This window comes from Prionailurus bengalensis, chromosome E3, assembly GCF_016509475.1.
Source record: "Prionailurus bengalensis isolate Pbe53 chromosome E3, Fcat_Pben_1.1_paternal_pri, whole genome shotgun sequence".
Classification (NCBI taxonomy): domain Eukaryota; kingdom Metazoa; phylum Chordata; class Mammalia; order Carnivora; family Felidae; genus Prionailurus; species Prionailurus bengalensis.
Window position 1 is genome coordinate 14110001 of NC_057357.1, and position 24944 is coordinate 14134944.

Genomic DNA, 24944 nt, shown 5'->3' on the forward strand with positions numbered 1-24944 from the left:
GGCAGAGAAGGGAGAGCAGGATTAACAAAGGAGCACGAGGAGACTTCTGAGGGCTGTGGATGTGTTCACTGTCTTGATTGCGGTGACGGTTTCATGGGTGTGTACATGTGTACGAACGTATCCTATAGTGCCTTTTAAATATGGCTAGTTTATTCCTGTACGTTAGAGCTCAATAAAGCCATTAAAGCCACTTTAAAAAAAAAAAAAAAAAAAAGGAAACGGCATAAAGGGACAACCCCGGGGTCATTTTGTGCTAGAAACAAAGTGTTCTCTTTTCTTAGGAAACTATATTTTAAGGAATATTTATGAGGACTTGTAAGACTCCATTTCCCCTTCACATTTGGACCGATGGGGATTTCAGGAGACTGAATGGTACCATCAAAAAATAAAATAAAAAGGCATTGGTAGGGCAAGAGAGCCCTCTTCTTTCTCAGTCCCCTTTTCCTTTCTTACATCTGCACCTTAAAGGTGGCTTTTTATGTAATTTTTTGGTAGAAACAAAAGAAGCTGAGGCCTCTGGAAAATAACATTAGTTTCCTTCTCGCCCTACTCTTTCTGCCATTATATTTCCCCCGCCCAGAGGAGAGGGCCTACAAAGAAGAAATAAAAACTACTCCAAAATGTTGGCAGTCTGAAAGGGGTCAGGGGCTTTCAGCACCAAGAGATGTTTGTTTTTCTTGCATTTTAACTCTTAATTTTTGACACAGTGGGAAACTCCAGCATGGCTGCCATTTAAAATGTAACAATGGCGTGGTGCCCTGATTGCCTCTGTCACAAGGGCATCATGACAGAAGGCCAGGAGACAAAGCAAATGAGGCCAAAGACAGTGCCTGCTGCTGAGGTGCTGGTCCATTTCTCTGCTTTTGAATGTTTCTTTTCTCTGGCCTCATAAGGAGTCACTCAGGGAGACTGAAGCTGGAATTTGTACAACCTCTCCTCAGTCCCCTTGATTTTAATCAGAAATACACAATTATTCTTTTCCTCCAAATAGAGAAACTCAATCCCCATTTTAAATTCAATTATTGTAATTGCAGCATTCAGAAAAATAGCACATTCATCTTCTAATAAGAGATTGTGGGTACCAAATTACTGCATATAGTATGTCAAAACAGGAAACTTGAGACTGGCAGACCAGTGGGTGTTTTTATCTTGGCGATTTGTATTTTCTTGCAGACAATTTATAGTAATCCTACCCTTCCTTGTTTATGATTTGTAAGACTAGGTTTTCAAGCCATCCTAAAATAAAGACTGTTTTTAGGTACAGTTTAATTTAAAATGCCCATTACGAACATGATGGATTCTAAGAGGGGCGAAAGTGATAGGAAAAGAAAGCGAAATCAGTTTTTGGATCCTGTAGAATGACGGCCCACCATGTCTTTGGATCTTCCTGAACCACCCTCTTACATTTGTAAATCACTTTGTCTCCAGCCATATTTCTAACCCATTAGCTACGCTTTTCACTGTCTTGCATTTTAAACAAACAGAACACAAAGTCTGATGGGTGGGAAGTTGACAATGTGGCCATTATGTCTGTCAGCATGAGAGCACCGCTCTCCCTTTTCCTGTTCAATTCCAGTTGCTTCACTTGGCTTGAAGTGAGTCAAATGTAAAAGGAAATACCTTAGGATTTTGATTTTCCTGATTTTCTTTTTTTTTTTTTTATTTTAAAAAGAAAAATTTTTAAATGTTTATTTATTTTTGAGAAAGAGAGAAAGATTCGGAGCACAAGCAGGGGAGGGGCAGAGAGAGAGGGAGACTTAGAATCTGAAGCACGCTCCAGGCTCTGAGCTGTCAGCACAGAGCGTGATGCGGGGCTCGAACCCACGAACCTGGAGATCATGACCTGAGCCAAAGTTGGACGCTTAACTGACTGAGCCACCCAGGTGCCCCGATTTTCCTGATTTTCTTAAAGGAATAACCTTAAAATTGGATTTCTTCAACTGTGTACTGTTATTTTCTTCAGATTTTCTTTTACCTTGAAATTATTTCCATGTCTTTCTTGTACACACACTCAGACACCCACGCTTCCAAACACCTTAGTGTTCTTTCCATCACCCCTGTATATTTCTTTTTTTTTATGTTTATTTATTTTTGAAAGAGAGAGAACAAGCGGGGGAAGGGCAGAGAGAGAAAGAGAGAGAGAAAGGGAAGCACAGAATCTGAAGCAGGCTCCAGGCTCTGAGCTGTTAACACAGAGCCTGACGCAGGGCTCAAACCCACAAACTGTGAGATCATGACCTGAGTCAAAGTCGGAGGCTTAACCCACTGAGCCACCCAGGCGACCTCCACCCCCATTTATTTCTTGACTCCTCAATTAAACAGTTCCCATGACACCTTCCTTCAGATTGTTTGCTAACATAATTTATGAATTCATTCTTTCACATATGTTCCTTGAGCGCCTTTTACGTGTCAGATTTAGGAAGAACAGAATATAAGCAAACTCTGACCACAGTGTTGAAGATGCTGGAAATCAGCAGTGGACCTCTGGCCAGTGAAGTCAGAGGAAGCTTCCATATCCATATATATGGGAGAGAGAACAGGCATTTCTGAGCGGAGTAGTAGTCCGTTGGACTGTTTGCTGGGTGTGACTCCTAAGTGCCAGGCATTTTAGTCATATTCTCTCAACTACTCCCTGTGTATACAGTTATCAGCGTTAATGCTCTAAGAAGTTTTATCTCTTCCCAAGGTTACTCTCTTGGTTGGTTTTATTAGATCAATCCTTAGGTAGGCCTTGCATATATGTAAATTCTGTGCAAAGGGCTATTCAAGTAGCTCCTAATCCTGATTGGTCAGAATCTCTAGACAGATTCCAAAATGGCTGGCTTCCAAGTTGTACCAGTCATCACCTGTTATTTTCGATATCCATCCTATCTGTCTATTTATTTATTTGGCCAGTTTGAATTTGAATGAACATCTCACTAATGACGAAGCCCCTAAGGCATTACAGCACTCTGCATAACCTACAGGTGTAGACTCCCAGCTCTTAAATCTATGCATTTTACTTTAGTCCCTATACACAGGTTACTGGCTCCTATTCCTGGAATAAATCCAGACCATATCCACCCAAAAGAATGTGCATCGGGAACCTAAAGGAACACTTAGAAAATTGAATCCTAAAGCGTATTTCCTTGTTGGTAAAAATGAACCATACTTCATTTTATTGTACTTCACTTTATTGTGTTTCACAGATACGGTGTTTTACACATATTGAAGGTTTGCGGCAACCCTAAATGGAGCACGTCTTTCGGTGCCATTTTTCCAGTGCCATTTGCTCACTTCATTTATCTGTCATATTTTGGTTTTTCTCACAGCATTTCAAACATTTTCTTTATTTTTATATTTGGGCTTTTTTTTAAGTTCATTTATTTAGGTAATCTCCACACCCAGCTTGGGGCTTGAACTCACGACCCTGAGATCAAGAGTTGCACACTCTTCTGACCAAGCCAGCTAGGTGCTCCCATTAGTATTACATTTGTAATGGCGATCTGTAATCAGATATCTTTGGTGTCACTCTTGTGATTGTTTTGGGGTGCCACAAACAATCTATCAGACGGCAACCTTGATAGATGAAGGTTGTGTGTGTTCTGACTACTCCACTAACTGGCCTTTCCCCCATCTCTCTCCCTCTCCTTGGGCCTTCCTACTCTCTGAGACACAGTGATTTTGGAATTAGGCCAATTAATATCCCTACAGTGGTCTCTAAATGTTTCCGGAAGAGTTATAAATCTCTCACTTTAAATAAAGAGCTACAGATGATTAAGTTTCGGGGAAAACGCATGTCTAAAGCCAAGATAGGCCAAAACCCTTGCACTAAACAGTTAGCCAGGTTGTAAACGCAAAGGAAAAGTTCTTGAAGGAAGTTGAAAGTGCTCTTCTAAAGAACACATGAATGATAGCTGACATAGAGAAAGTTTGAGTGGTCTGGAGAGAAGATCAAACCAACCACAACATCTCCTTAAGACAGAGCCCAATCTAGAGCAAGCTCCTAGCTCTCTTCAGTTCCGCGAAGGCTGGGAGAGGTAAGGAAACTGCAGAAGAAAAGTTTAAAGCTAGCAGAGGTCAGTCACGAGGTTTAAGGAGAGGCTGGCTCCATAACATAAACTTTCAAGGTGCAGCAGCAAATACTGAGTCACAAGCAGCGGCAAATTATCCAGAACGTCTAGCTGAGATCATTAATGAAGGTGGCTACACCAAATGATAGACTTTGAACGTAGATGGAGCAGCCTTCTAAGATGCCATTGAGGAGTTGTGTAGCTAGACAGGAGATGTCAGTGCCTGACTTCAAAGCTTCAAAGGACAGGCCAACTCTCTGGTTAGTGGCTAACACAGCTGGTGACTTTATGTTGAAGCCAGTGTTCATTTACCATTACAAAAATCTTAGGACCCTTAAGAATTTTGCTGAATCTACTCTGCCCGTGCTCTATAAATGGAACAACAAAGGATAGATGACAGCACATCGGTTTACAGATGGTTTACTGAATATTTTAAGCCCACTGTTGAGACCTACTGCTCAGAAAATCAGATTCCCTTCAAAATATGACTGCTCATTGACAATGCACCTGGTCACGCAAGAGCTCTGATGGAGATGTACGATGAGATTAATGTTATTTCCATGCCTGCTAACACAGCATCCATTCTACAGCCTATGAATCAAGGAGCCATTTCGACTTTCAAGTCCTACTATTTAAGCAATACATTCTGTAAGGCCGTAGCTGCCCTAGGTAGTGTTTTCTCTGTTGGATCTGGGCAAAGTAAATTGAAACCTCTCTGGATAGGATTCACCATTCTCCGTGGCAATAAAGATATTCGTGATTTATAGGAAGAAGCCAAAATATCAACCCTAATGGGAGTTTGGAAGAAGTTGATCCAACCCTCGTGGATGGCGTTGAGGGGTTCAAGACTTCGGGAGGAAGTAGCTGCACGTGTGGTGGGAACAGCGGGCGAACTGGGATCAGAAGTGGGGCCCGCAAATGGTACTTCACGCTGCAGCCTCGTGATCAGACTTGAATGGAAGAGGAGTCGCTCCTTCCAGATGAGCAAAGAAAGTGGTGTCTTGAGATGGGATCTACCCCTGGTGAAGACTCTCTGAAGATTGTTGAAATGACCACAAAGAACGTAGAATATCCCTCAAAAGTAATCAATTAAGCAGCAACAGGGTTTGAGAGGATTGACTCCAGTTTTAAACCAAGTTCTCCTGTGGATGAAATGCTGTCAAACAGCATCACGTGCTACAGAGAAATCATTTGTTCGTGATAGGAAGAGTCTGTTGATGGGGCCAACTTCATTATCGTCTTATAAGAAATGGCCACAGCCACCACCCTGATCAGTCAGCAGCCATCAACACTGAGGTGATGCCCTCCACCAGCAAGAAGATTATAAGTGACTGAAAGCTCAGACGATGGCCAACACTTTTTAGCAATAAAGTATTTATTAACTAAGGGTGTGTATGTTGGGGTTTTTTGGACATAGGGCTATTGCACATGTAATAGACTACAGGGTGGTGTAAATGTAACTTTTATATGCACTGGGAAACCAAAAATTTCATTTGACTCACTTTATTTCGATATTCATTTTATTGCAGTGGTGTGGAACCAAGCCTGCAATATCTCCCCAGACATGCCTGTATTTTATCAATGAAATAAAACCATTTGCTATTCTACTTTGAGAGGGAATGATAGTTTCTGTTTGCTTGTCCGTTTGGGTTGTTGTCTCTCTTTCTGTGTAATAGAGTAGTGAGTCTTCAAACACCTCACAAGCGTGATTTCTTGCAGAATATGATCTCCTGTCTGGCAGTAAAATTATAAAGAAATTAAATCTGTGGCACCTGGGTGGCTCAGTTGGTTAAACGTCCGACTTCAGCTCAGGTTATGATCTCACGGATCGCAAGTTTGAGCCCCAGCCTGCACACGTGTTCTCTCTCTCTCTCTCTCTCTCTCTCTGTCAAAAATAAACATAAAAAATAGAAATTAAATCCAACAGTTAAACAACTATTGCCGTCTTATTTCTGTGTATGACATAGCATTTCTTTCATGAAGTAGACAGAAAAGGTAAAACTATTAGTATTTCTCTCTGGCTGCTTTCAAATGTTTGAATTCATTGAATCCTAACAAAAATTCTGTGGAGTATGTATCATTTCCATTGACAGGGTAAAAAACAAGAAAGGTAGGCTCGAAGATGTTTAGTGTCTTTCCCCAGACCACGTGGTTGCTGAGTTGGGGGGTTCGGAATTTGAACCTGGCGCCCTTTCCTGAGCCTGGTGCTGTACTAGGCCCTCGTCTTTAGGGAGAGCTGTCTGCAGTGGGGTAGAAATGTGGCCACCTGCTGCAGTCACTGCCGCTTATGGTTATTACAGCCTCTTTCGTTCGGCCCGCCTCCACCCACAGCCCAGCCGTTGATCCGAAAGATGTTTTTCAAGTAGTGTCTCTGTATAGAGCGTGGGAGAGCGAGCAGCGCTAGGTCCTACTTGTTGGGAACATGAACTTTGGAGGACGGAACTGGGTTCAAGTACTGCCTGTGCCACCGGAAGCCTTAACTTCTCCTCTTGAAAATGGAGGGGCCATAACACTTCCCTCCCAGGGCCGTTGTCAGAACGTTCTCTTTTAATGACCGGTGGGCTGTAGGCTGGCTCTTCTAGGGGGAAAGGTGCTCTAAGAGAGTTCCCATGGAGAATCCCTCCCATGCAGGAGCCAGGCTGCAGAGCTAAGATGTGAAATGCACTTCATCTTCAGGAAGCAGGCTTCGTTCAGGAAGCCTTCCCCAAAAATGACAGCTAAGAACTACTCTTCTCCGGCTCCCTTTGCCTGAGGTGGACGCTGTCCCTTTGGCCAGAAATTGAATCGTGTAGGTGCCACTTAGCATGGGAAGCAGTGCCTCACAACCTTGGGGGCCGGAAGGAAGAATGGTTTGCAGCACTTACATCACCTGGGGAAAAAGAACTCAGAGGCACAGGCACTTTAAGAAAGATGCTTTTACTTTGAGTGTTGGAGAAAATAGAACAATTACCTACTGAAAGCGAAGTGAATGAAAAAACATCTCTGTTCGTACTACCCTGATCATTTAATCTATTCAGATCCATTGTGCCTTCCTGAAGGTGGTTCAGGCCAGCCTGTCTGTTCCTTCCCCACGCTAGGGCACCCAGCGATCCCAACTCGAGACGGATTTTCTACGCCACGAGGAGATTCCTCTAAGGGTTTGTGCTCTATGTGCAGTATCGGATCTGTACAATAAATAAAAGGAGGGAGGGAGGGGGATCCACAAATCATCAAATCGGTATTAGCATCTTTTAGGGTCCTTAAGACTGCACTAGGCCCTGTGATGATTCCAGGGACAACCAGAGTGCTCTGAGGAGCTCACTGTCTGACAGGGGAGCAAGACTTCTATACATAAAATCAATGAAGGATTGTGTTCTGTTGAAACTACAGCCAGGTAGGTTTCCAGCACCTGGCACACATACTCTTGAGGAAAAAAAAAATACTCAGTCTTTGTTGAAGAATGAATGCATGCATGATTTTTGACATCTGTTGAGTGCTTTCCATGGATCAGGCACTGTTCTATGCCTTTTAATGATATATAGAGAGAGATATACATATACATGTATATAGACATATATATATATATATATAATATTGCATTAGTGTATATTTATGAAGGTAAATGCTCTTAACCGTGGGAGTTAGTACTGCCAATAGCCCCATTTGATAGAAAATGAAACTGAGGCACAGAAAGGTTAAGTTACTTGCCTAAGGTCCTACAGAGTGTAAGTGGTAGAGCCAAGACTTGAATCCAGGCAAACTGGCCCTGTGGCCATGTGTGAAAGAGAATAGGATGTGCTTTGCAAGAGCTGGTTGCCATTTTGGTGCAGACGAAGAGCTTCCGGGCTTTGTTATCTGCTCCTCTGGCTTTGGCTTCCTCAAGACTGCAAGCTCCCTCCCCCTTTCTAGAACCCAGACCAGCTGGGCCAACCCTGTGCGGTTCTACCCCGCCTGGGCCCCGGCCCCGCCTGCTCTCTCATTTGTAGTTTCTCTCACCGAGCACATTTCTAAAGGAGGACCGCTGCTCCGCTTTAAGGACATACGAATGGCTTGCCCTCACCTGTCAAGCATGATCCTTGTATTTTACCAGGCCCATTATGAACGCAATCTTTCTGTCGAAAATTTGCATACCTCCTTTCTTGAAAAGTAATGACAGCAATTTCTTTCCCTCCGCTCACTTTCTGAGTGTCTCATTTAACGGCACCTGTGAAACCGACAGGCGCAGAGATGAGAAGTGAAAGAGAGCAGTTGATTAAATCATCATCAAGCCGGGCCTCAGAAAGTCAATTCTGCTTGCCGTCTGCAATGATATCCTTTTATCTTAAAGTAATGAGCTATGGCACTTTTGCATCGGGTAATGCGATAAGTTCTATTAGCATGTTCCATTTGCCTCACAAGCAAGGGCAAGTCATTTTAGCTAGCTCATATCACTGCAATCAAAGCAATTGGCTTCCCAGGCAGAGAAGAAAGGGAAAAGGCTCAGGGTGATTTCTATGGATCACAACACAGCGGAAAAAATAGACTCTTGTATTATTTTAACCCGTAACATGCTTTTCCTTTTTACTCATCAGCAAATTGGGGTTTTATTAGCTCACACAGGACTCTGAAAAGAACCAAGGTTTAGTTGAAGCAAACCCAGGGGGCTCAGGCCCCACCCAAAGGAACAAGCAGCTGTGATCTGGAAAGGGAAGATTGCACAGGGGGTCACAAATATAATACTGCCAGCGAACGTAGCTGAGAAGGTCTCCCTGGTAATAATACTGTGGTCTCGTAATAAACTCTTACTTCACACCATCTTCAAAGTCATTTGTAATAGGTCCCCAGGCAGGTACGGATTAATGCTATTGATGACTTAGAATCAGTAAATCAATGGCAAAGAGGCAAAGGATCTGTTGCTTAAGCTTAAAAGAGATCGTTTACAAATCACCCGGCCCTAGACTGTCAGTTTTACCTTTGGACAAGAAACTCATTTTTCTCATGTTGGCAACCACTGAGGCTTGTGGGCTCTGGGCTTTAAGTAAATTTCATCTTTGGGGTTTATGTATGTTTATACTTGGCAAAGTGTGACTTCCTTTCTTCTTAAAGGGGAAAAAAATGCTGAACTCCAAAGATTTGTGAAATACCCACTTCTTCCACATCCAAAAGCCCAACAATATTTTAATGAGCTAGCTGGAAATTTACAACATACAGATTGTTTTATGAAATATACCTGGATTTGAAAGTGACAAAAAGGACCAAAAAGGAAAAAAAAAAAAAAAAACCATGTTGAATATTAAGTCGTGACCTTTAGAACTTCAGATTTGGACAGCTTGATTTCTGGCTGTGTATTTGTCCTTTTAATGAGTGGTCAGAATGAACCTAGAACACCATAGGCACTTTTTTTTTTTTTTTTAACTTTTTTTTTTTTTTTTTTTTTTTTTTTTGGGACAGAGAGAGACAGAGCATGAACGGGGGAGGGGCAGAGAGAGAGGGAGACACAGAATCGGAAACAGGCTCCAGGCTCTGAGCCATCAGCCCAGAGCCTGATGTGGGGCTCGAACTCACAGACCGTGAGATCGTGACCTGGCTGAAGTCGGACGCTTAACCGACTGCGCCACCCAGGCGCCCCATAGGCACTTTAAAAGTATTTGTTGAATGAAAATGTGTGATCATCTGAGAGACCCTGGAGGGGGATCAGAAGTGTTCCGCCAGCCCCCTCAGATCACGTTGGCCGTTTGAGCCCTGGCCTGTTCAAGCTGAGAACTTGCAAAAATGCCAGGTTCTGAGAACTCCCCATAGGAATAACAGGTCACCAGTACAGAATTCCAGAAGCTTCTGAAGATTTGCTCTCCTCTCTACCTCCTGCACAGTGAAAGATGGGTAGACCTTACCTTATTTTCTAATGTGCTCTTTTTGTGACTGTCAGAAGCTTTATTCTCATCTTTTAAGTTACTGTTTGGCAAACAAATGTTTCAATTACGCTTTCGCTTTTGTAGAGCTATTTTATTTGATTGGGTGTAGTTGTTGTTGAGGCGGAAGGGAATAGGGCCAGTGGCGTCGTTTTACAACCAGTGAGAATACCGTAAACCATTTTCAGGATGAAAATATTCTTTTTTATTTCAAGGTCCCCAATAGCTTTAAATTTCACTTAAAGCCCAAAGTCGATAGGAGAGCGGTGTAAACATGGTGAAACGAGGGCTCTGTGAGGTGACGGAAGACAGACAACATCAGAGCTGCCGTACGCGGCACAGAATGACTGCGTGTTTTTGCGTGCAGAATTGCAGGGATGGGAAGATGATGGTGGGCATGCTTCTAGTCACTGTGCTGCTAGTTTACTTCTTTAAATAAAAAAAATAAGTGTCATGTTTTCTCTAGGTGGCTTCTTCTGAAATTGCTTTTAGGTGAGGGATGTCTTTACAGTCTTAGATAAACCGCCTGCCCCAAAGGGAAACCGATTTGTTTTGTCACCAGCAAAGTTAAATTGTACTTGATGTTAGATGCCGTAGTTTACAAGTTGGGGTTCTCCCTCATTTTCCTCTTATTTCCTTTAGGCAGAAAGAAGAATAAAATAACTTTGTTCAGTGATGGTGTTCAGCCCTGACATCTTTGGTGGCAATGATAAATGGATTTGAGATACGAAATAACTGTTCCAGCAAGGTCCATTGAGCAGAATAGAGAGCAATGCCCTCCTCAATGTCATTGTATGTGATATATTCAATGATTGCCACTTTCTGCTTAAGAATGCATTCCATCACGAGGTACCTAGAATTCCATCTTGTTCCTTCATTCCGAATGAGGCGGAGAGATGTCGCGGACCTTGACTTATTTCGATTTGGATCAGCGTCTTAAAACACAGATACTGAGATTCCCAAATGGAAATGAGAAATGTTTGCTTTTGAGGAAGTACAATAAAATCATAATCATGTCTTGTCTGGGCCTTTTAATGGAAGGTATTTCCTTCTTGGCCCCAACTCTAGGCTCTGCTAATGATTTTAACACTGCCCCCTGTGCTCAAACATACACCCCGCTGAATTAAGCAGTGAAGTTAGTCATTATTTCCTGTACCTTCTTTCTTTGGAATTACTTGTTTTTTCAAAATCATAGTTTCTTATGTAACCTGGAATCAGCCACTGTTTGAAGAATTCTAAAGAAGAATGAGGTGAACTTATCAATGTGAGCACCTTTCATGTCCCAAGACCCTATCTCTTACCTACTCAGAGCTAACTCTGTAGTACGGATGTGTCTTGTGGCAAACAGTGAAAATACAATTTTGTAAGAGATGGTGACAGAACAATTAATTCTAGGAAGAGTACTGTAATTCTAAGAATTCCTAATTCATATTAGAAGATTCTAAGGGAACTGGGTTTGCAAAGGCAAATTAAACATTTTTAGGTAGAAACTTGGAGAACCAGAATTAATTTACAAAGACAAATTAAATATTTTTAGGTAGGAACTTGGAGAACCAGAATTCCAGGTGGAGGGAACTGAAAAGTGCAAAGATAATAAATCCTGAGGGTGTGACCAGTTGTGCCTGAGTGTGGCAACAACAAGGGGTGTGTTAAGATAGTGCTACTCCAAGTGTGGGTGCAGACCCAGGCCACGCCCTGAGTTCTTGGTTAACCGTCTACTGGGGGATCGGCGTGGCAGCTGAGAATAAGCATTTGGAAACTTTTATAGCAATTCAGTAGAGTAATTTCATATCCCTTAAATCTAATAATAACACACACACACACACACACACACACATATGTACACGTCTTTGCTTTTCTTTTTCATGTTCCTAGCAATTTATTTTTTATTATATTCTACAATGTATTGGAAATTAAAGAAAACAAAACCAAAACAAATGGTCCTTCTCCACAGAAAGCTTGACATGCACCGTGCTGGAGGAGTGGCTGGGTGTCGGGAGTCGGACTCTCTGTGAAGAGTTTTCCTTGCCGCGGGAAGTGTCCAGACTCTTCGCTGAGACTGCACGTGCAACAGCATTACCAAGAAGATAATGGGAGTGGGATAGATAAGAAGAAGATAATACCAGCGGGAGAGGGGCAGACTTGGGGCAAGCAAACGAGGGCGAATCTGGATTTAGGTGGATGCTCGGGTCTGAGGTGTTTGCAGGGCTTCGGGAAGGGGATGTAGCAAGCAAAAACGTACTTTAGTAACAGTTAGCACTTACCGCCTATGCCAACTCTGTGCCGTGTGTTGTCTGAACCATTTACATGTGTTCACTTGTTCTCTTCTCCCCTTCCTTTGGGGGAAATGCCATTAGTACCCACATTTTACAGATAAGTAAACTGAGATGCAGAGAATTGAAATGATTCTCCCAGAGTCACATAGCTGGCAGGTGGTGGGCATAGAGATGTTTTAGTCTCAATATATAAATGGGTAGACGGAACTAGGGGACTCTAAGGGCTCTCCAGGAAATCACAGAGAAACAGTAGGACTGCAGATTCAACTCTGGGGGGACAGTGAAATTAAGGGATATGCAGAGAAGGAAGAGCCATGAGGAGATACTAGGGAAGAGCAGTATTGGTGAATGTGTACAAGGGGAAAATGCCAATATGTTCAGTCGAAACAATCCGAATAGCAGCACGAGGGAATTTCCTTACTAGGTTATTTACAATCCATACAGTGGATTGCAGCGCAACCTTTTACACACACACACACACACACACACTTATTTTTAGGTTTATTTATTTATTTATGGGGGCAGGGAGGGACAGAGAGAGAGGGAGAGAGAATCCCCAGCGGGCTCTGTGCAGTCAGCATGGGGCTCGACCGCACAAACTGCGAGATCACCACCTGAGCCGAAATCAAGAGTCAGATGCTTAACCGACTGAGCCACCCAGCTGCCCCGCAGCGCAGCCTTTAAAAAAAAAAAAAAAAAAAAAAAAAAAGTGATGTGACAGGGTAAATTTGCCTCATTGAACAAAATATTTGACACATTATATGAAAACAAAGAAGGGTACAAGTAGTAGGAATTCATTTTCATTTCTTCAAACGTGTGTGTGAAGGATGGAGGAAAGACTGGAAAGAATGCTACAGACGTATTAGCTGTTTACCTATGGGCAGCAGGTTCGTGGGTGATTTTTAAATTCTGTTCAATAAAATATGCATTAATTTGTAAAAGGAGAAAATACTGGGTGGGTGGGTGCGTGGGTGGGTTGAAGTGTTTAAAGGGTGGGACTTAGTGCAAAAGGGAGAGTTGCCCCCAGAAGACTCACTTCTAATTTGTGAAACCAGAGGGAACAGATGGTGAAGTTGAGCCAGTCACCGGAAGTGCTGTGCTCAGGCACTAGGCCCTTTCTGAGTTCTGCCTCTGAGGCATGTGGCTTGGATTTCATGCTCCTGTCTCCTTCTTTTGTCTGTGCGGGTTTGGCTCACATGTGTGTCTGAAGGCTCAGTGACCAAGAATTCTCTCCCATCTGGGGGGTAAGGCCCCCTTGTTCCTTTTCATTTCTGGCTTTTAAAACGGAGGAAAATATTTGCAGCGTTTCACAAAGGGCTTTGAAGTCTAGTCATGGGGAGTACTCTGTCACCTCAAGCTGGTTGTTAGCGTGCAACCTGTTTGCTAATAAACCAGTGCGGGACCCTGGTGTCAAAATGCTTAAAATGGTCAAATCAGCGGGGACTCTGTTTCTGCATTCGACATGCCTTTCCCATTTTCCAGCCTCATGCAGAACATACACCTGAATCAGGAGGTGGCTCGGCGTGAACTCTTGTAAATTGGAGTGGGTATCTAGGGATTGGGGAGCAGACACTTCTTCTTTTAACCTTTCAAGACCAGGAATCATTTGGCCCCAAATCCACAATGTACTGAACCTGGGGTGTAAAAGCCGTACAGTGTATTAAATGTGAATTTGAGCCCATGAATTCTGCCCACACTGACTCTATAAAACAGCCTCTCCTTTTCATAAAGCCGGCCCATAAACGGCTGCCAGCGAAGCAGAAAGACTCCTTAGGACTGTGGCTCGCGTTCCGTCTGGGGTTGTCAACAAACCCCCTTTATGAGTGGAATAGACCTCTTGTATGTGTCGAACTTCTGGCTTTTTACAGAGTGTGTCAGGAGCCAGGCTAGGCAAGCGTTAGGCGCTGTTTGCTGAGTGCATTTATTGCCTTTGCATAATTTATGAGCTGGAGGGGTTGACCATCATCCGTCTCTGCCAGGGGCTGGCACTCGAGGCTCCGGAGAGCGGAGCTGTAAATTGGATGGTGCGCTCCTGCTGAGCTCACGGCAAAGTCCTCGGGTCAGTATGGGAATTTAATACCAGAAATGGAACTGTTTTCTCAGCGCACCATGTGGGCCCCAGTGCAGCAGAGACTGTTTTGGCAGACTCTGCGACCGGCCTTGTCGAGGAGCTGTCACTCACCCGGCGTGTTGTGTGGGGAGCCTGAGCATTTTTAATCGGCTTGGCATCCGTGCTGCTTCCATAATGGATACCAGTAGGTCTCAGTTCTTCACCATATGCTTAACTCTGGAGACAAGGTGCTTCTGGGTATATCAGTAATTACTTGATGCAGAATTAAGTGGACCTTGAAATTAGAACTGGACTGTTGGAAAGCAGAAAGCTTAACACTTTGATAGAAATAACCATTCCCAGGGACATACCACTGTTAGGATCGGTAGGGGTGGGGGCTGGGAACGGACAGTGGTAGTTCTTTTCCAGGCTCCCCACTCCTTCTTCCCCCTGCACACCAGTCCTTGGGGACATGGGCAAATGCCATGCCACAGCCTTCGGCTGTCACTGATTGCCTCACGAGGCGAGCTGGGATCATCTGGGGAGAGGAGTCTGCCTGGCAAAATACGCTTCTCTCTTCCACGTCCTCCTGAATGATGCCTTGTCACTCTTGAAATTGCGCCCGTAACTTAGGAACCCCAACGAAAGCCTAAGCAAAGGCAATGGAAAAGTCACACAATCAGGAGAACAGAACCTCATCTGTCTGTTGTTCTAGGCCTTCAAAGTCTTCATCTAGCCTCTCTTGACTTATCAGAATAGAGAAATTACTCATCAGGCAAAAGGAAGTTTAGACCTTCTCAGTTTGGAAGCCTGGTTGAAAACAGTGCAGTCGTACTTGGTTAAAGCACAGTCACTAAAACTCTGATAACCTTATGGCATTGAGGAGCCGGCGAGGACAGTGAAAGGTTAGAGCCCTCCAGTCTGTAAGTTTGTGCTGTGAGTTCCTAAATACCTACAGTAGAGAGTGTAAGCTACAAAGAGGAAGCAGTCCCCAAGTTATGTCTTATAATAGCACGCTGTCCATTCGGATGGAGTTTTTGTTACTTTCAATGGAAAGCACTCTAATGGTGGTTTTTAAACAATAAGGTAACTTACTGTTACCTGAACAAAAATGTCCAGAGGCAGGCTGCTCTTAGGTTGGTTCAAGTGGCCCCATTGTGCCAGGCCATTTCTTGGCCCCACTTTCTTGTTTTAGTACTTAGGCTTTTTGCCTCATTTTTGCAAAGTCGCTACCACAGATCCAGATGTCACATCCTCGTTCAGTCGTGTTCAGAGGCAAGAGGCAAGTGCTTCTTGCTTTTCTTCTTTTTTGAGGAGAAAAAAATTTTTTCAGAACCCTCAGCAGACATTTCCTCAAGTCTCAGCCAACGGTGTGTCTTATGGCCACCCTTAGCTATAAGCAAAGTTGGAAAAGAGAGACTATCTGGCCTTTTCAGTCTCAAAATGTCAGAAGCTACAGACTAGGGGAAAGGAGCTTGCAAATGACTATGGGTATCTAGCCAGTAGTGACTGCTGTATAGGCAAATTTATTTTCTGTTTCTGTTCATAGCTACATCAACTCCCATGTCCAGGTGGCCACACTAAAAACCTTGGCATCATCCGAGACTCGTCCCTCTTCCTTGCTTCTCGCATCCATGTGTTACCACGTCCTATTGGTTCTGCCTTCAGAACTACTCTGCCATCTGTTCCTCCCTTTCTTAAACCATGCGTCATGCTGGTCTAGACAGTGTTGTAAGGGTTGCCAAACTGGTCACCTGTGACCAATGTCTTCTTCCCAACCCCAGCTCATGGTCTCTCCTCTGCCCTGTGGGAAGAGTCATCCTAATGGACTATAGCTCTCATCACACAACACCTCTGCTCAGTGTTAGTGTTATAGCTTTCCCTCTGCTGCTAAACTGAAAGCTACCTTAGGGCCAGTCCTGCGTCCTGCTTGGTTGAGTATCTGTCTGGCTTAGCAGTGCTCATCAAGGACTTTTGAGTGAATGAATGAATATTTTTATCCGTTGCACATTTACTGTGACAGAATACACCCCCCCCCTTTTGAAATCAAATGGGTAACAAACACTCTTGGTTTAAAAAGAAAATGTGGTTTTATTTTTTCCCCCTTTGCCTCTAATGAAGAAGCCCAAGTTTTGAGTTAACTCTCGTTCTTTGCTTATCCCAAACTTAGCTGACCAGTTGGAATTTGGGGTCAGTTAGCTACAATGTGACTCTACTGTCTTAAAACAGATTTCTTTGCCCATATTGCTGATTTATTTCCCTGACCTCTTCTTATCATTGGTGTGTCTTTTATAGGGAATATTCCCTCTTTTCTCTGGGCCTCTAAGCCACAGAAAAGGCAGCCATCACAAACTGGTGAGCTCTGCCCACTGTGTTTCTTCCAAAGTCCAAATGAGCGAATACGGTGTCCGGAGGCTTACCTCTTTTCCTGTGCAAAAGCACCGGGAGAGATACAACCATTCACATTAGCTGAAGGTAGAAGGTCTCCATTAAGATATCAATTTGCTCCGAATCCCAGTGAATGACCTTGATGCACCTTAGTCCTGCGGCTGGATTGGCTCCTTGATGGGCATCCCCTCTCCCGTGCAGTGGGGGTGCTCACCATTGTGATCCAGCACCTTGCCAGACTGACCACAGGAAGAGGCACAGAGCGCAGGCGTCGAATGAAATCAACAGAGCACCTTCACAGCATTTCGCTTCTGATTCTGATTATCATCATTTGAACTGAAGAAACTCTGTACAGCTTAGGCAGCATTTTTTTATTTCCTCTATTTGTCTTTCTTCTTTTTTTTTTTTCTGTATCAAAACTAAAAATCTACTCAATTTTTTCACTAACCCTTATTCTCTTATCTTTCTTTTCAGTGTGACAGCGACAGTGACCAGGAAGAGAAGGTAAGATCCCCCCGCCCCGCCCCACCATTGTGGGCAGAGTCGAGCACCGTGGTTCTCGCACACGGTCACAGGGTGGTGGGATACCAGCCTGCTATTGACCGTACCTTTTCTGCAAAGACCAGCTTTATTTACACAGCGATGTTTCCTGTGATAAGAAATAATGTATTTAATATGTGAGGCCCACTTTTTTTAAACACACCCGTTAATATTGGATATATCGTCATCCGGTTTTCACTTTTACAGATTTTAAAAGAGGAAACCATTTTAACAGCCATCTGATTTTTCTTTTTGAATCCTTGATTAGAACATTAAACTTGCTAGCCTGCATTTGTAATGTCATTTCTTCATTTCTTTTACTGACCTCTATGCTTCTTCTCGCCTTACTGTACATATTGGCCTTCTTGATGGAAATGTGAACGGTGTGTTTCTCGGAATCTTACCGTGGGACGAGGGGTGGGCAGGGCAAGGCAGGTGGGAACTGCTATCTTCCCGCCCAGGTGGACGGCCAGGTGGGAGGGCGGTTCTTCCCGCAGGTACCCGCTCTGTGTGGAGGCTGATGGCCACCAGCCTCTGTGCGTCCCGTTCAACATGGATCCGGAAAAGGAGCTCAGTTGTTGAGCTTTCAGAAGATTGGATCACAGCCCGGTAAAGTGAACTTTCTGTGCTTGAAGCAAAGGGATTATTTGTCCGTTTGGTCTTTCTTTCTAGCTGTCCCCACCCCTCAGTCAAACTTCTTGCTAATTTCATTCCTCCCTTATGAACCTCATCAAGAGTTACCCGAACGTCACGGTTTCTATATTGCTCGGCCTCAGAGGGATGGGACCTCCCCGGTTTCCGGGTCTGTCCTGTGGAGCTGGTGTTCTTGAGCCCCATTCTGTGCCTTTCACCTCCTATGTGCCTGTGGATTTCACTCAGAATCCCGCAGTTCATGTTTGGCGGGATCTTCCCAACAGGCCCAGAATTTTCCCTCCTTCTCTGCTGCCAGCCTCCAAGAGAGATCTAAAGGCTCTGGTTCTGTACTGTCGTTAATTTGAATTCAGCATATGTAGCCTGTTATAAAATGCGAGACATCATCATTTGAGCAGGTCAAGCATATTCAGATGAAGACAAATGGTGCTTATTTGATTTCCTTAAAATCAGGAAATGAAAAAAGTGCTCTCTGGAGAAATCATGTTCTGCCTGACTTGGATGATAGACCAATGCATGTCCCCTAGATAAGAACAGGCTCTCGCCTTGAGGTTTTTATCTCTGAAGGACGGCCAGGACTGTCAGCTTGCTGACATGTGCATTATCCATGTCATTTTAAACAAAGTGACCTATGGAAGGGTGCGCTGTGCTGTGACATGGTAATGGGCTGTTGGATGACAGTGAAAGTACACACTGCAAAGGGGGCTGTGGATTATTCTTTTGTTTAACTGACAAGTAGGAGCTTCCTTCCTCCAGCCCCTGGGAGTCTCAGCTCCTTGCAAGTCGGGCCCCTGGTGTCTCAGGCAACCGGTGTGCAGTGGGTGCCAGAGGCGCATGGGCAGCAGTAGAGGCTCAGTGTCCGAGGCGCGTCCGCTGGTCCTGGAGCCATCCCGGCCACATTCCCACCTGGCAGTCATCACGTCGTTCTGTCGGGCGTCACAGGCACTAGAGAGGGATTGGTGCTTTCTGGCCGTTCCGGGGGATCTTTTACAGGTGACGGTTGATCTCTCTTTTCAAGCCGGTGGCACTTCTCCAAGAGGATGAGCCTTGTTCTGGATTTCACATCCAAGGGGACATTCTTTCTTTAAAAGACAGTGTGGCATCCCAAAGTGTCACTGGTCCCCAGCAGTGGGAGAAGGTGATAAAGTTTGTCCGGTGTTGCATCTCATGCAGGTGTCTGGGTCAGCGGTCTCAACCTTGAATGCACATCCGAATCATCCCGGGGGGGGGGGGAGGGTTGTAAAAATCCTGATGCCTGGGCCTCATCCCAGGCCACTTACCTCAGAATCTCTGGAGGTGCCTAGCAGTACTTGTCCAGATGATCACCTAGCTCTGGTAGAGCTGTCTGTGGTTTTCGGAGTGTCCTGGGGGCCACGGTGTTTCCTACACACTGACCGCATCCCAACGAGTCCTTCCCCAGGACCTGAATCCCTGTGTCCTTGCCGCCCCGGTTCCCAACTCTGAGCGCGGGAAGCAGCGAAGCATCTGAGCGGAGCAGTGGCGGCGGGAAGGGAGCAGGGCCCACTGCTCAGAGTCAGGGACGACTCCAGGGCAACGAAGGAGAATAAAGAGATGTTTATAGCAGGTGCACGAGAGGGGTGACGACCGGCGAGGGGAGAGCCGTTAGGAGTGTTCCTCGGACCCGCCGCCCCCGGGGCCTCTGCCTGTGGCCTGCGGTGGCCCTGCAGGCCCTCCTCCTGGCAGGGAGCCGCTCCCCGCCCTCACTCCCATCATCTGTCCCTGTCCCTGCCCCGCCACGCGCCACCCTGCGTTCCTCCAGAGGGCTCCCAGCAGGAGCAATCAAGACTGTAATCGCAGCCGTGCCTGCTTGGCTCTGTTACAGTTCAGACTGTCAGGCTTCCCCTTTTGGACTGAGATTGTCTGGTGTTTATCACCGACTTCAGCACCATCCTCCCAGACTTGTGCTGCGCGCCGAAGCCCCGGCCCCTGGCAGCCTCCTCTGTGCCTGAGCCTCTTGGCTGGGCCCCCCTCGGAGCCCCAGAGCTAACCGAGGCTGCTTTCATGTGCTGCTGGGAGGATTCGCATTCAAATCTGAATTGCTAATGGGGGGAAAGATGCCACTCAGTGTCCTGGGATCCCTTCAGCAGCCTCACCAGGGATGCTGTTGGAGGCAAAAGTGAGACTTGTAGGGACCCACTGGGATTTCTCTCCGGAAGACCTGTCATTCTCTTACTCCACGGGGATCTGCAGAACCGGCGGTCTAAAATTAGGGTACTGTATTTCACACAGCTGACTGAATTAAGATAAACTCTGCTTTCCTCTGATACGAAGCTGTAATTTATAAAATGATACCCTTACTAATTAATGTGGAAGTGACTGGGAAAGGAGCGAAAAAAGCAGAGCTCCCCACGCGTGCAGGAGACGCACTTGTGCACGGAAAAGGCTCTGATGAGACGCTGAGCAAAAAAGCACCTCTCAACGCCCCCTCCCAGCCGCGCGGGGTACGTTTCGCACTAGTGCCAGAGAACCTGGAGGACTTGGCCAGGGTCGGCGTTGGGCGGGAGTGAGAGAAGGCTATGGACGGTCCACATCCTAGATGTGGGATTTTTCTGTGCTGTAGTTAGTGTAAAGCAAGGAGGAAGCGCTTTGCACCTTAATCACCCAAATGAAGCAATTTTCCCAGGCTCCCATTCGAAATGAATTGCTATCATGAGAACAAAGAGGCAACGTGCATATTTCCACGTATTTGGCCTGTATTTTCTCTTGTTGCCTCTCTTCCTCTACCGCTGGCAACAGCCCATTATACTAAGAAACATTCCCTGTTTGGTTATGAAATTAATGTAGAGATTAAAAGTAGTTCCTGTTTATTGTGTGGGCCACAGGGCAAAATTGGTTGGAAGGCATAATGCCCGGTGGTCAGGCACTTGGGCCTCCGAGTCCGGTGGCTTAGGCTGGTGTGTGACTGTCCTTTCCTACTTTGGAGCAGCGGACAAGCCTCCGTGCTCTCATCCGCCCAATGGGATTAACAACAACTTCACCTATAGTTTTATAACAATTAAAGAAGACGCTTGACTCAGCTCCTGGCCTCTGGACCAGTAAGTGCCCATAAACGTTGGCTTTCTTGAGTTTTACTTGGAGGGAAGTGAGAGACTCACTCGGGAAAGGAGGAAGGCCACCCTCTTCTTCAGAAGGCTCCGGATCTGCCGGAAAACCTGCCTGAGGACGTGAGGCCTTCGTCCCCTAGGGCACTTCTTCCTGTTACAAGCTGAATGGAAGTGGTGCGAAATGTGGAGGGTCTCCCCCCACAATGGCTTTGAAACTCCTTATCCCAAATTTCAGGCTTTCCCCTGGGCACAACCTGGAGCCGAGTGCAAGCGTGCCATTCTGCAGGAATCTGATGGCAGCTACGTGGCTTGTAGAGCCCGTGGCCCACATGCCAAATACTGTCCGCTCCGGACACCCGTCACGGGGGAGAGGGGTCCATGCGGGACATCTGGGGTGGGGCCGTAGCAACTGTATTTTTTGAAAAGTTTCCTAAGTAACCTCGATACGCGATTTGTCTTGAGAACCACGGCCTTATACAAATGTTGGAGAGAAACATTTACTTTCCCCTTGTTTAGGGCTCTTAACAGCTTGATAGTCCGGAAGAAAGACTCGAAAGCTGTAGAGGTGTCGTGGGGGTAACTTGCACCCACGTGCTTGTGTAGAGCTAACATGGAGTACACACACACGCAATACACACGTATGCGATCTCTTCGCAGATAGGAGCCATCCTCCTTTTCCTAACGTACCCGTGAACATGATGGCGGTTTCCTCTCTCTGGGCTTTGAACACCTGGAGAAGGTTGTGTGGTTCCTGTGACTTGCTCACCAGTACCCGGGACATCCTGCCGGGACGCTGCCAGGTGCACGTGCAGTGCTACTGATTTCCCACACCAACTCCCTCTCCCCCCCACATGAACACACTTCTTGGTGCATTCTGATGTTTTGATGTGTGCTAAAATGTGTTGTGTTTGATCATTTTGTGTTCACTTGTGTGGGAAGGGGGCAGCTTCTAAGATGAGCAGCGGAGGCTTATGTTCCTAACTCCACACAAACCACACGCCTAACTTGGCTTCTGAAGGACTCAGAAACCGCTGAGATGGCAAACTGAAGACTGGGCATGTGGCTTGTGCTTATAGTGGAAGGGGCCCATGCCTTGATTGGCCACAATGCACACTTGGTAAAGATTGTGCACCCTCAGCAACATTCCAGAAGCTCACTGTTGCTTGTAGAACCTCAGTCCTTGGTTTTAAAATAGGACCTGTTCTGATCAGGAGACAATGAGAGACCCTGTTCTATTTTGGAAAAAAAAAGGAATTTTCTCCCCCCGCTTCCAATTTTCTAGCAGCGAAGCAAGCGGCCACGGTCCAGGACAAGAGCGGGGAGCCGTGTTCTTGTGTCCTTGGCACTTGGCATAGTGCCTGGCACAAATTAGGTGGTCAGTAATGTTTGTTGCTTTGCTAAATGGGCATTTGCTTTTCCTGGATCTTCATCTCCAGACGGAGGGGAGAAGTGAAACGGGTTCAGAAAACTGATGTTGAACGTGAGTGTGCTCTGTATCAATCCCAGTGTTTATTTTCTGGACTGCAGCAAATAGGTGCTCTCTTCTTCAGCTTTCTGGATTCCCTGTACAAGTTTGTTTTCTCATAAGATACTCCTGAGCCTTTCTAAATTTCCTAGCTTATTTGAGCAACTTGTGTAATTTGGGGGCAAGTTTCAAGAGCTTTCCGTTTTGGATGCCCAATTTCCATAATGCCCATCTGCTCAACCTCTTCTTGCCCCTCTGAGGTTAGGTCCAGGTCAAAATGACATTTTATTGTTCTTCTAACCTCATCCCATTTCCAACTGGTTTAATTCCATTGTAGCCATCCAGAATTCCTCTTCCTACCATCCTTGGATTAAATTTCTACCGCAAATTATTTTAAATCCTGACTCTCGTTAGGTTCTTCTCTTTTTCATATCCTAGAGTTTCCATGCCAATCCAAAAACTGCTTCCCTGGATTGAATGTGTATGTAGCAATCGCTTCTCGGCCTTTTGGCTAAGATCAAGTGTATGTAGCATATCTGTCCACTACCACTGTGCCATACACTGGAAAAAGAATTTGTACATATATGGATTTTTTAATTAATTATAAATCAATAAAATGAATACCCAGGAGTTATTGGAAATGTGTCGGACATCTTTAGCTAAATGCTTATTTCTTAGAATGAATAGTGAGGAGAAAGAACAGGTTCTAGATGTCCTGTTGATCACTGTGGGTGGGTATTGGAGAAGGATACTCAGAAGACCTACTTTCTTATTTCTCACTAGCCAGCGGTGGGGCCCTGGGCAAGTTTCCCAACACTGCTGAGCCTTGGTTTTGCCAGAGGTGAAGCTGGATTCAATGATCTAACACTGAATATCCTGATTTCCTATGTAGCTATTTACCTAGGCCCCAACAGCATGGCAGACCCAGAGGGAAATTAATATGTGATTGTATTTTCTTTCGGCCAGTGTCGAAGGAAGATCGTATAAGGATTGTCTCCATTCATTCATCTCTCTCTACTTCCTAAGAGGGCATAAACATGGTGGGTAGGTCGGGGCACATCTGCATTGACTCTTTCAAGTAACTGAAGGAAACTTACGTGTGGGCCTCATGTCTGAACCAGGTCATTATCTCTTTGTTGGCTCATTCAGTCATTCATAGCCACCATTTATTTTTTTTTTCCAGTACGTACCAGGGAACTGATTTGGGCGTTGTAGCTGCTTGGCTCAATTAGGTATGTCACCGTGCACCTGTGGGTAGGCAGCAGCACAATTAGTTTAATCTCTGTTTCTCAGTTACCCTAACTATTTAGGAGAGCACGGGAACTAGTGAAGAGCTAGCTTGCATGATGTGTTTTAAGAACTCACTTGATTGGTAATGAGTATTATTTGGCCTGTGAAAGGAATTCTTTCTGGGATTCTGGAAGACACCTGGGGTTGAGTTCATGCTTCTACAACCCCAGAGAAAAAGTCAGCTGCTATCTCTTAGAATGAAGCACTGGCTTTGATTTTATAGCTTACCTGCAGGGAAGGTTACAATGCCAAGGAAGAGGTAGGTGGAAGTGATAGCTTTCATCCTCATGAAATTGACCACGAACCCTGAGCCACCTGAATAGTGGGAAGGTCATAAGCAGAGACATTTGTACTAGTGATGCCTTTCACAGCGTGTTTTATGCGCGTGGCTTTTCATAGAGTGTAACCCGGGTCGCTCTTTGGTTGTCAGAAGAGTCTGTCTTATTCTGTATTCCAGTTGGAGAGTGTTCTGTCCCCAGTAAAGATGTATGGACTTCTTTGTAGTCATGCACATGTGTCTTTGTGTGTTGTTTGTGGTTGCCTTAGTTAATGCCCCCTTGGTAATTTCTGGTTGGTAGTATAGTTACAGATAACTGCTCCCTATAATTTTGTCATTCTAGGTGTAATAAAGATAATAAAATCTCTGTATTAGGCCGTATTTGTAATTAGGCAAACTTTATACTTTTAAAAGTCCCCAAATTCAGTGGAATAATGTAGATCATTTTTCTTCTTTCTTTCTTTCTTTTTTTTTTTAAATCAAAGCTATACCTGGGAAGGTCAAGTTCCCCCCCCCCCCCCACTCCCCTTGTATAGATGTCATAGAGCTTTTCCTTATTTCTTGGACTAGAGGAGTAGATGGTCTTCATTTCTTGGGGGCTGTAAACCAATGAGATTTGGGTTAATAATAACTAAAGAAGAAGAAGAAAGGCCACTTCGATGGCCTTATTGTATTGTATTATTCAAAACATTGTATGATTCAAAACACTTTTACAAATGCCATTTTATATGACCTGTTGAAAGATTCATTGTGGGGATCTGTGTGCATCTTCATACGCAACACTATTGATCATCTGCAACATGCTGAACTTGGTGACGGGTCTTTTCAAGGGCTGTATCTTCTCCAGTAGGTGTCACGTCCTCATTTTACAAATAACAAAGATGAAACTGAAGAGCAAGTGATCAGACATGACCTATGAACCATGTCTTAAGATTCCAGGGTCTGGGCTCTTTTTCCCATAACATGCTGCTTCCCTGTGACTCAGGGGGAGTGGGGATATGCCCACAAGCCCCACCTGAGAAC

General features: G+C 45.0%; 1 protein-coding gene across 1 annotated transcript in view; it reads left to right on the forward strand.

Moving 5' to 3' along the window:
* The window catches only part of AUTS2 (activator of transcription and developmental regulator AUTS2), a 1117204-nt gene that overhangs the window by 777715 nt on the left and 314545 nt on the right, over positions 1 to 24944 (forward strand). Inside the window, 1 exon segment of the mRNA XM_043561364.1 lies at positions 17108 to 17137. Within this exon segment, the coding sequence (XP_043417299.1) occupies positions 17108 to 17137 (30 nt within the window).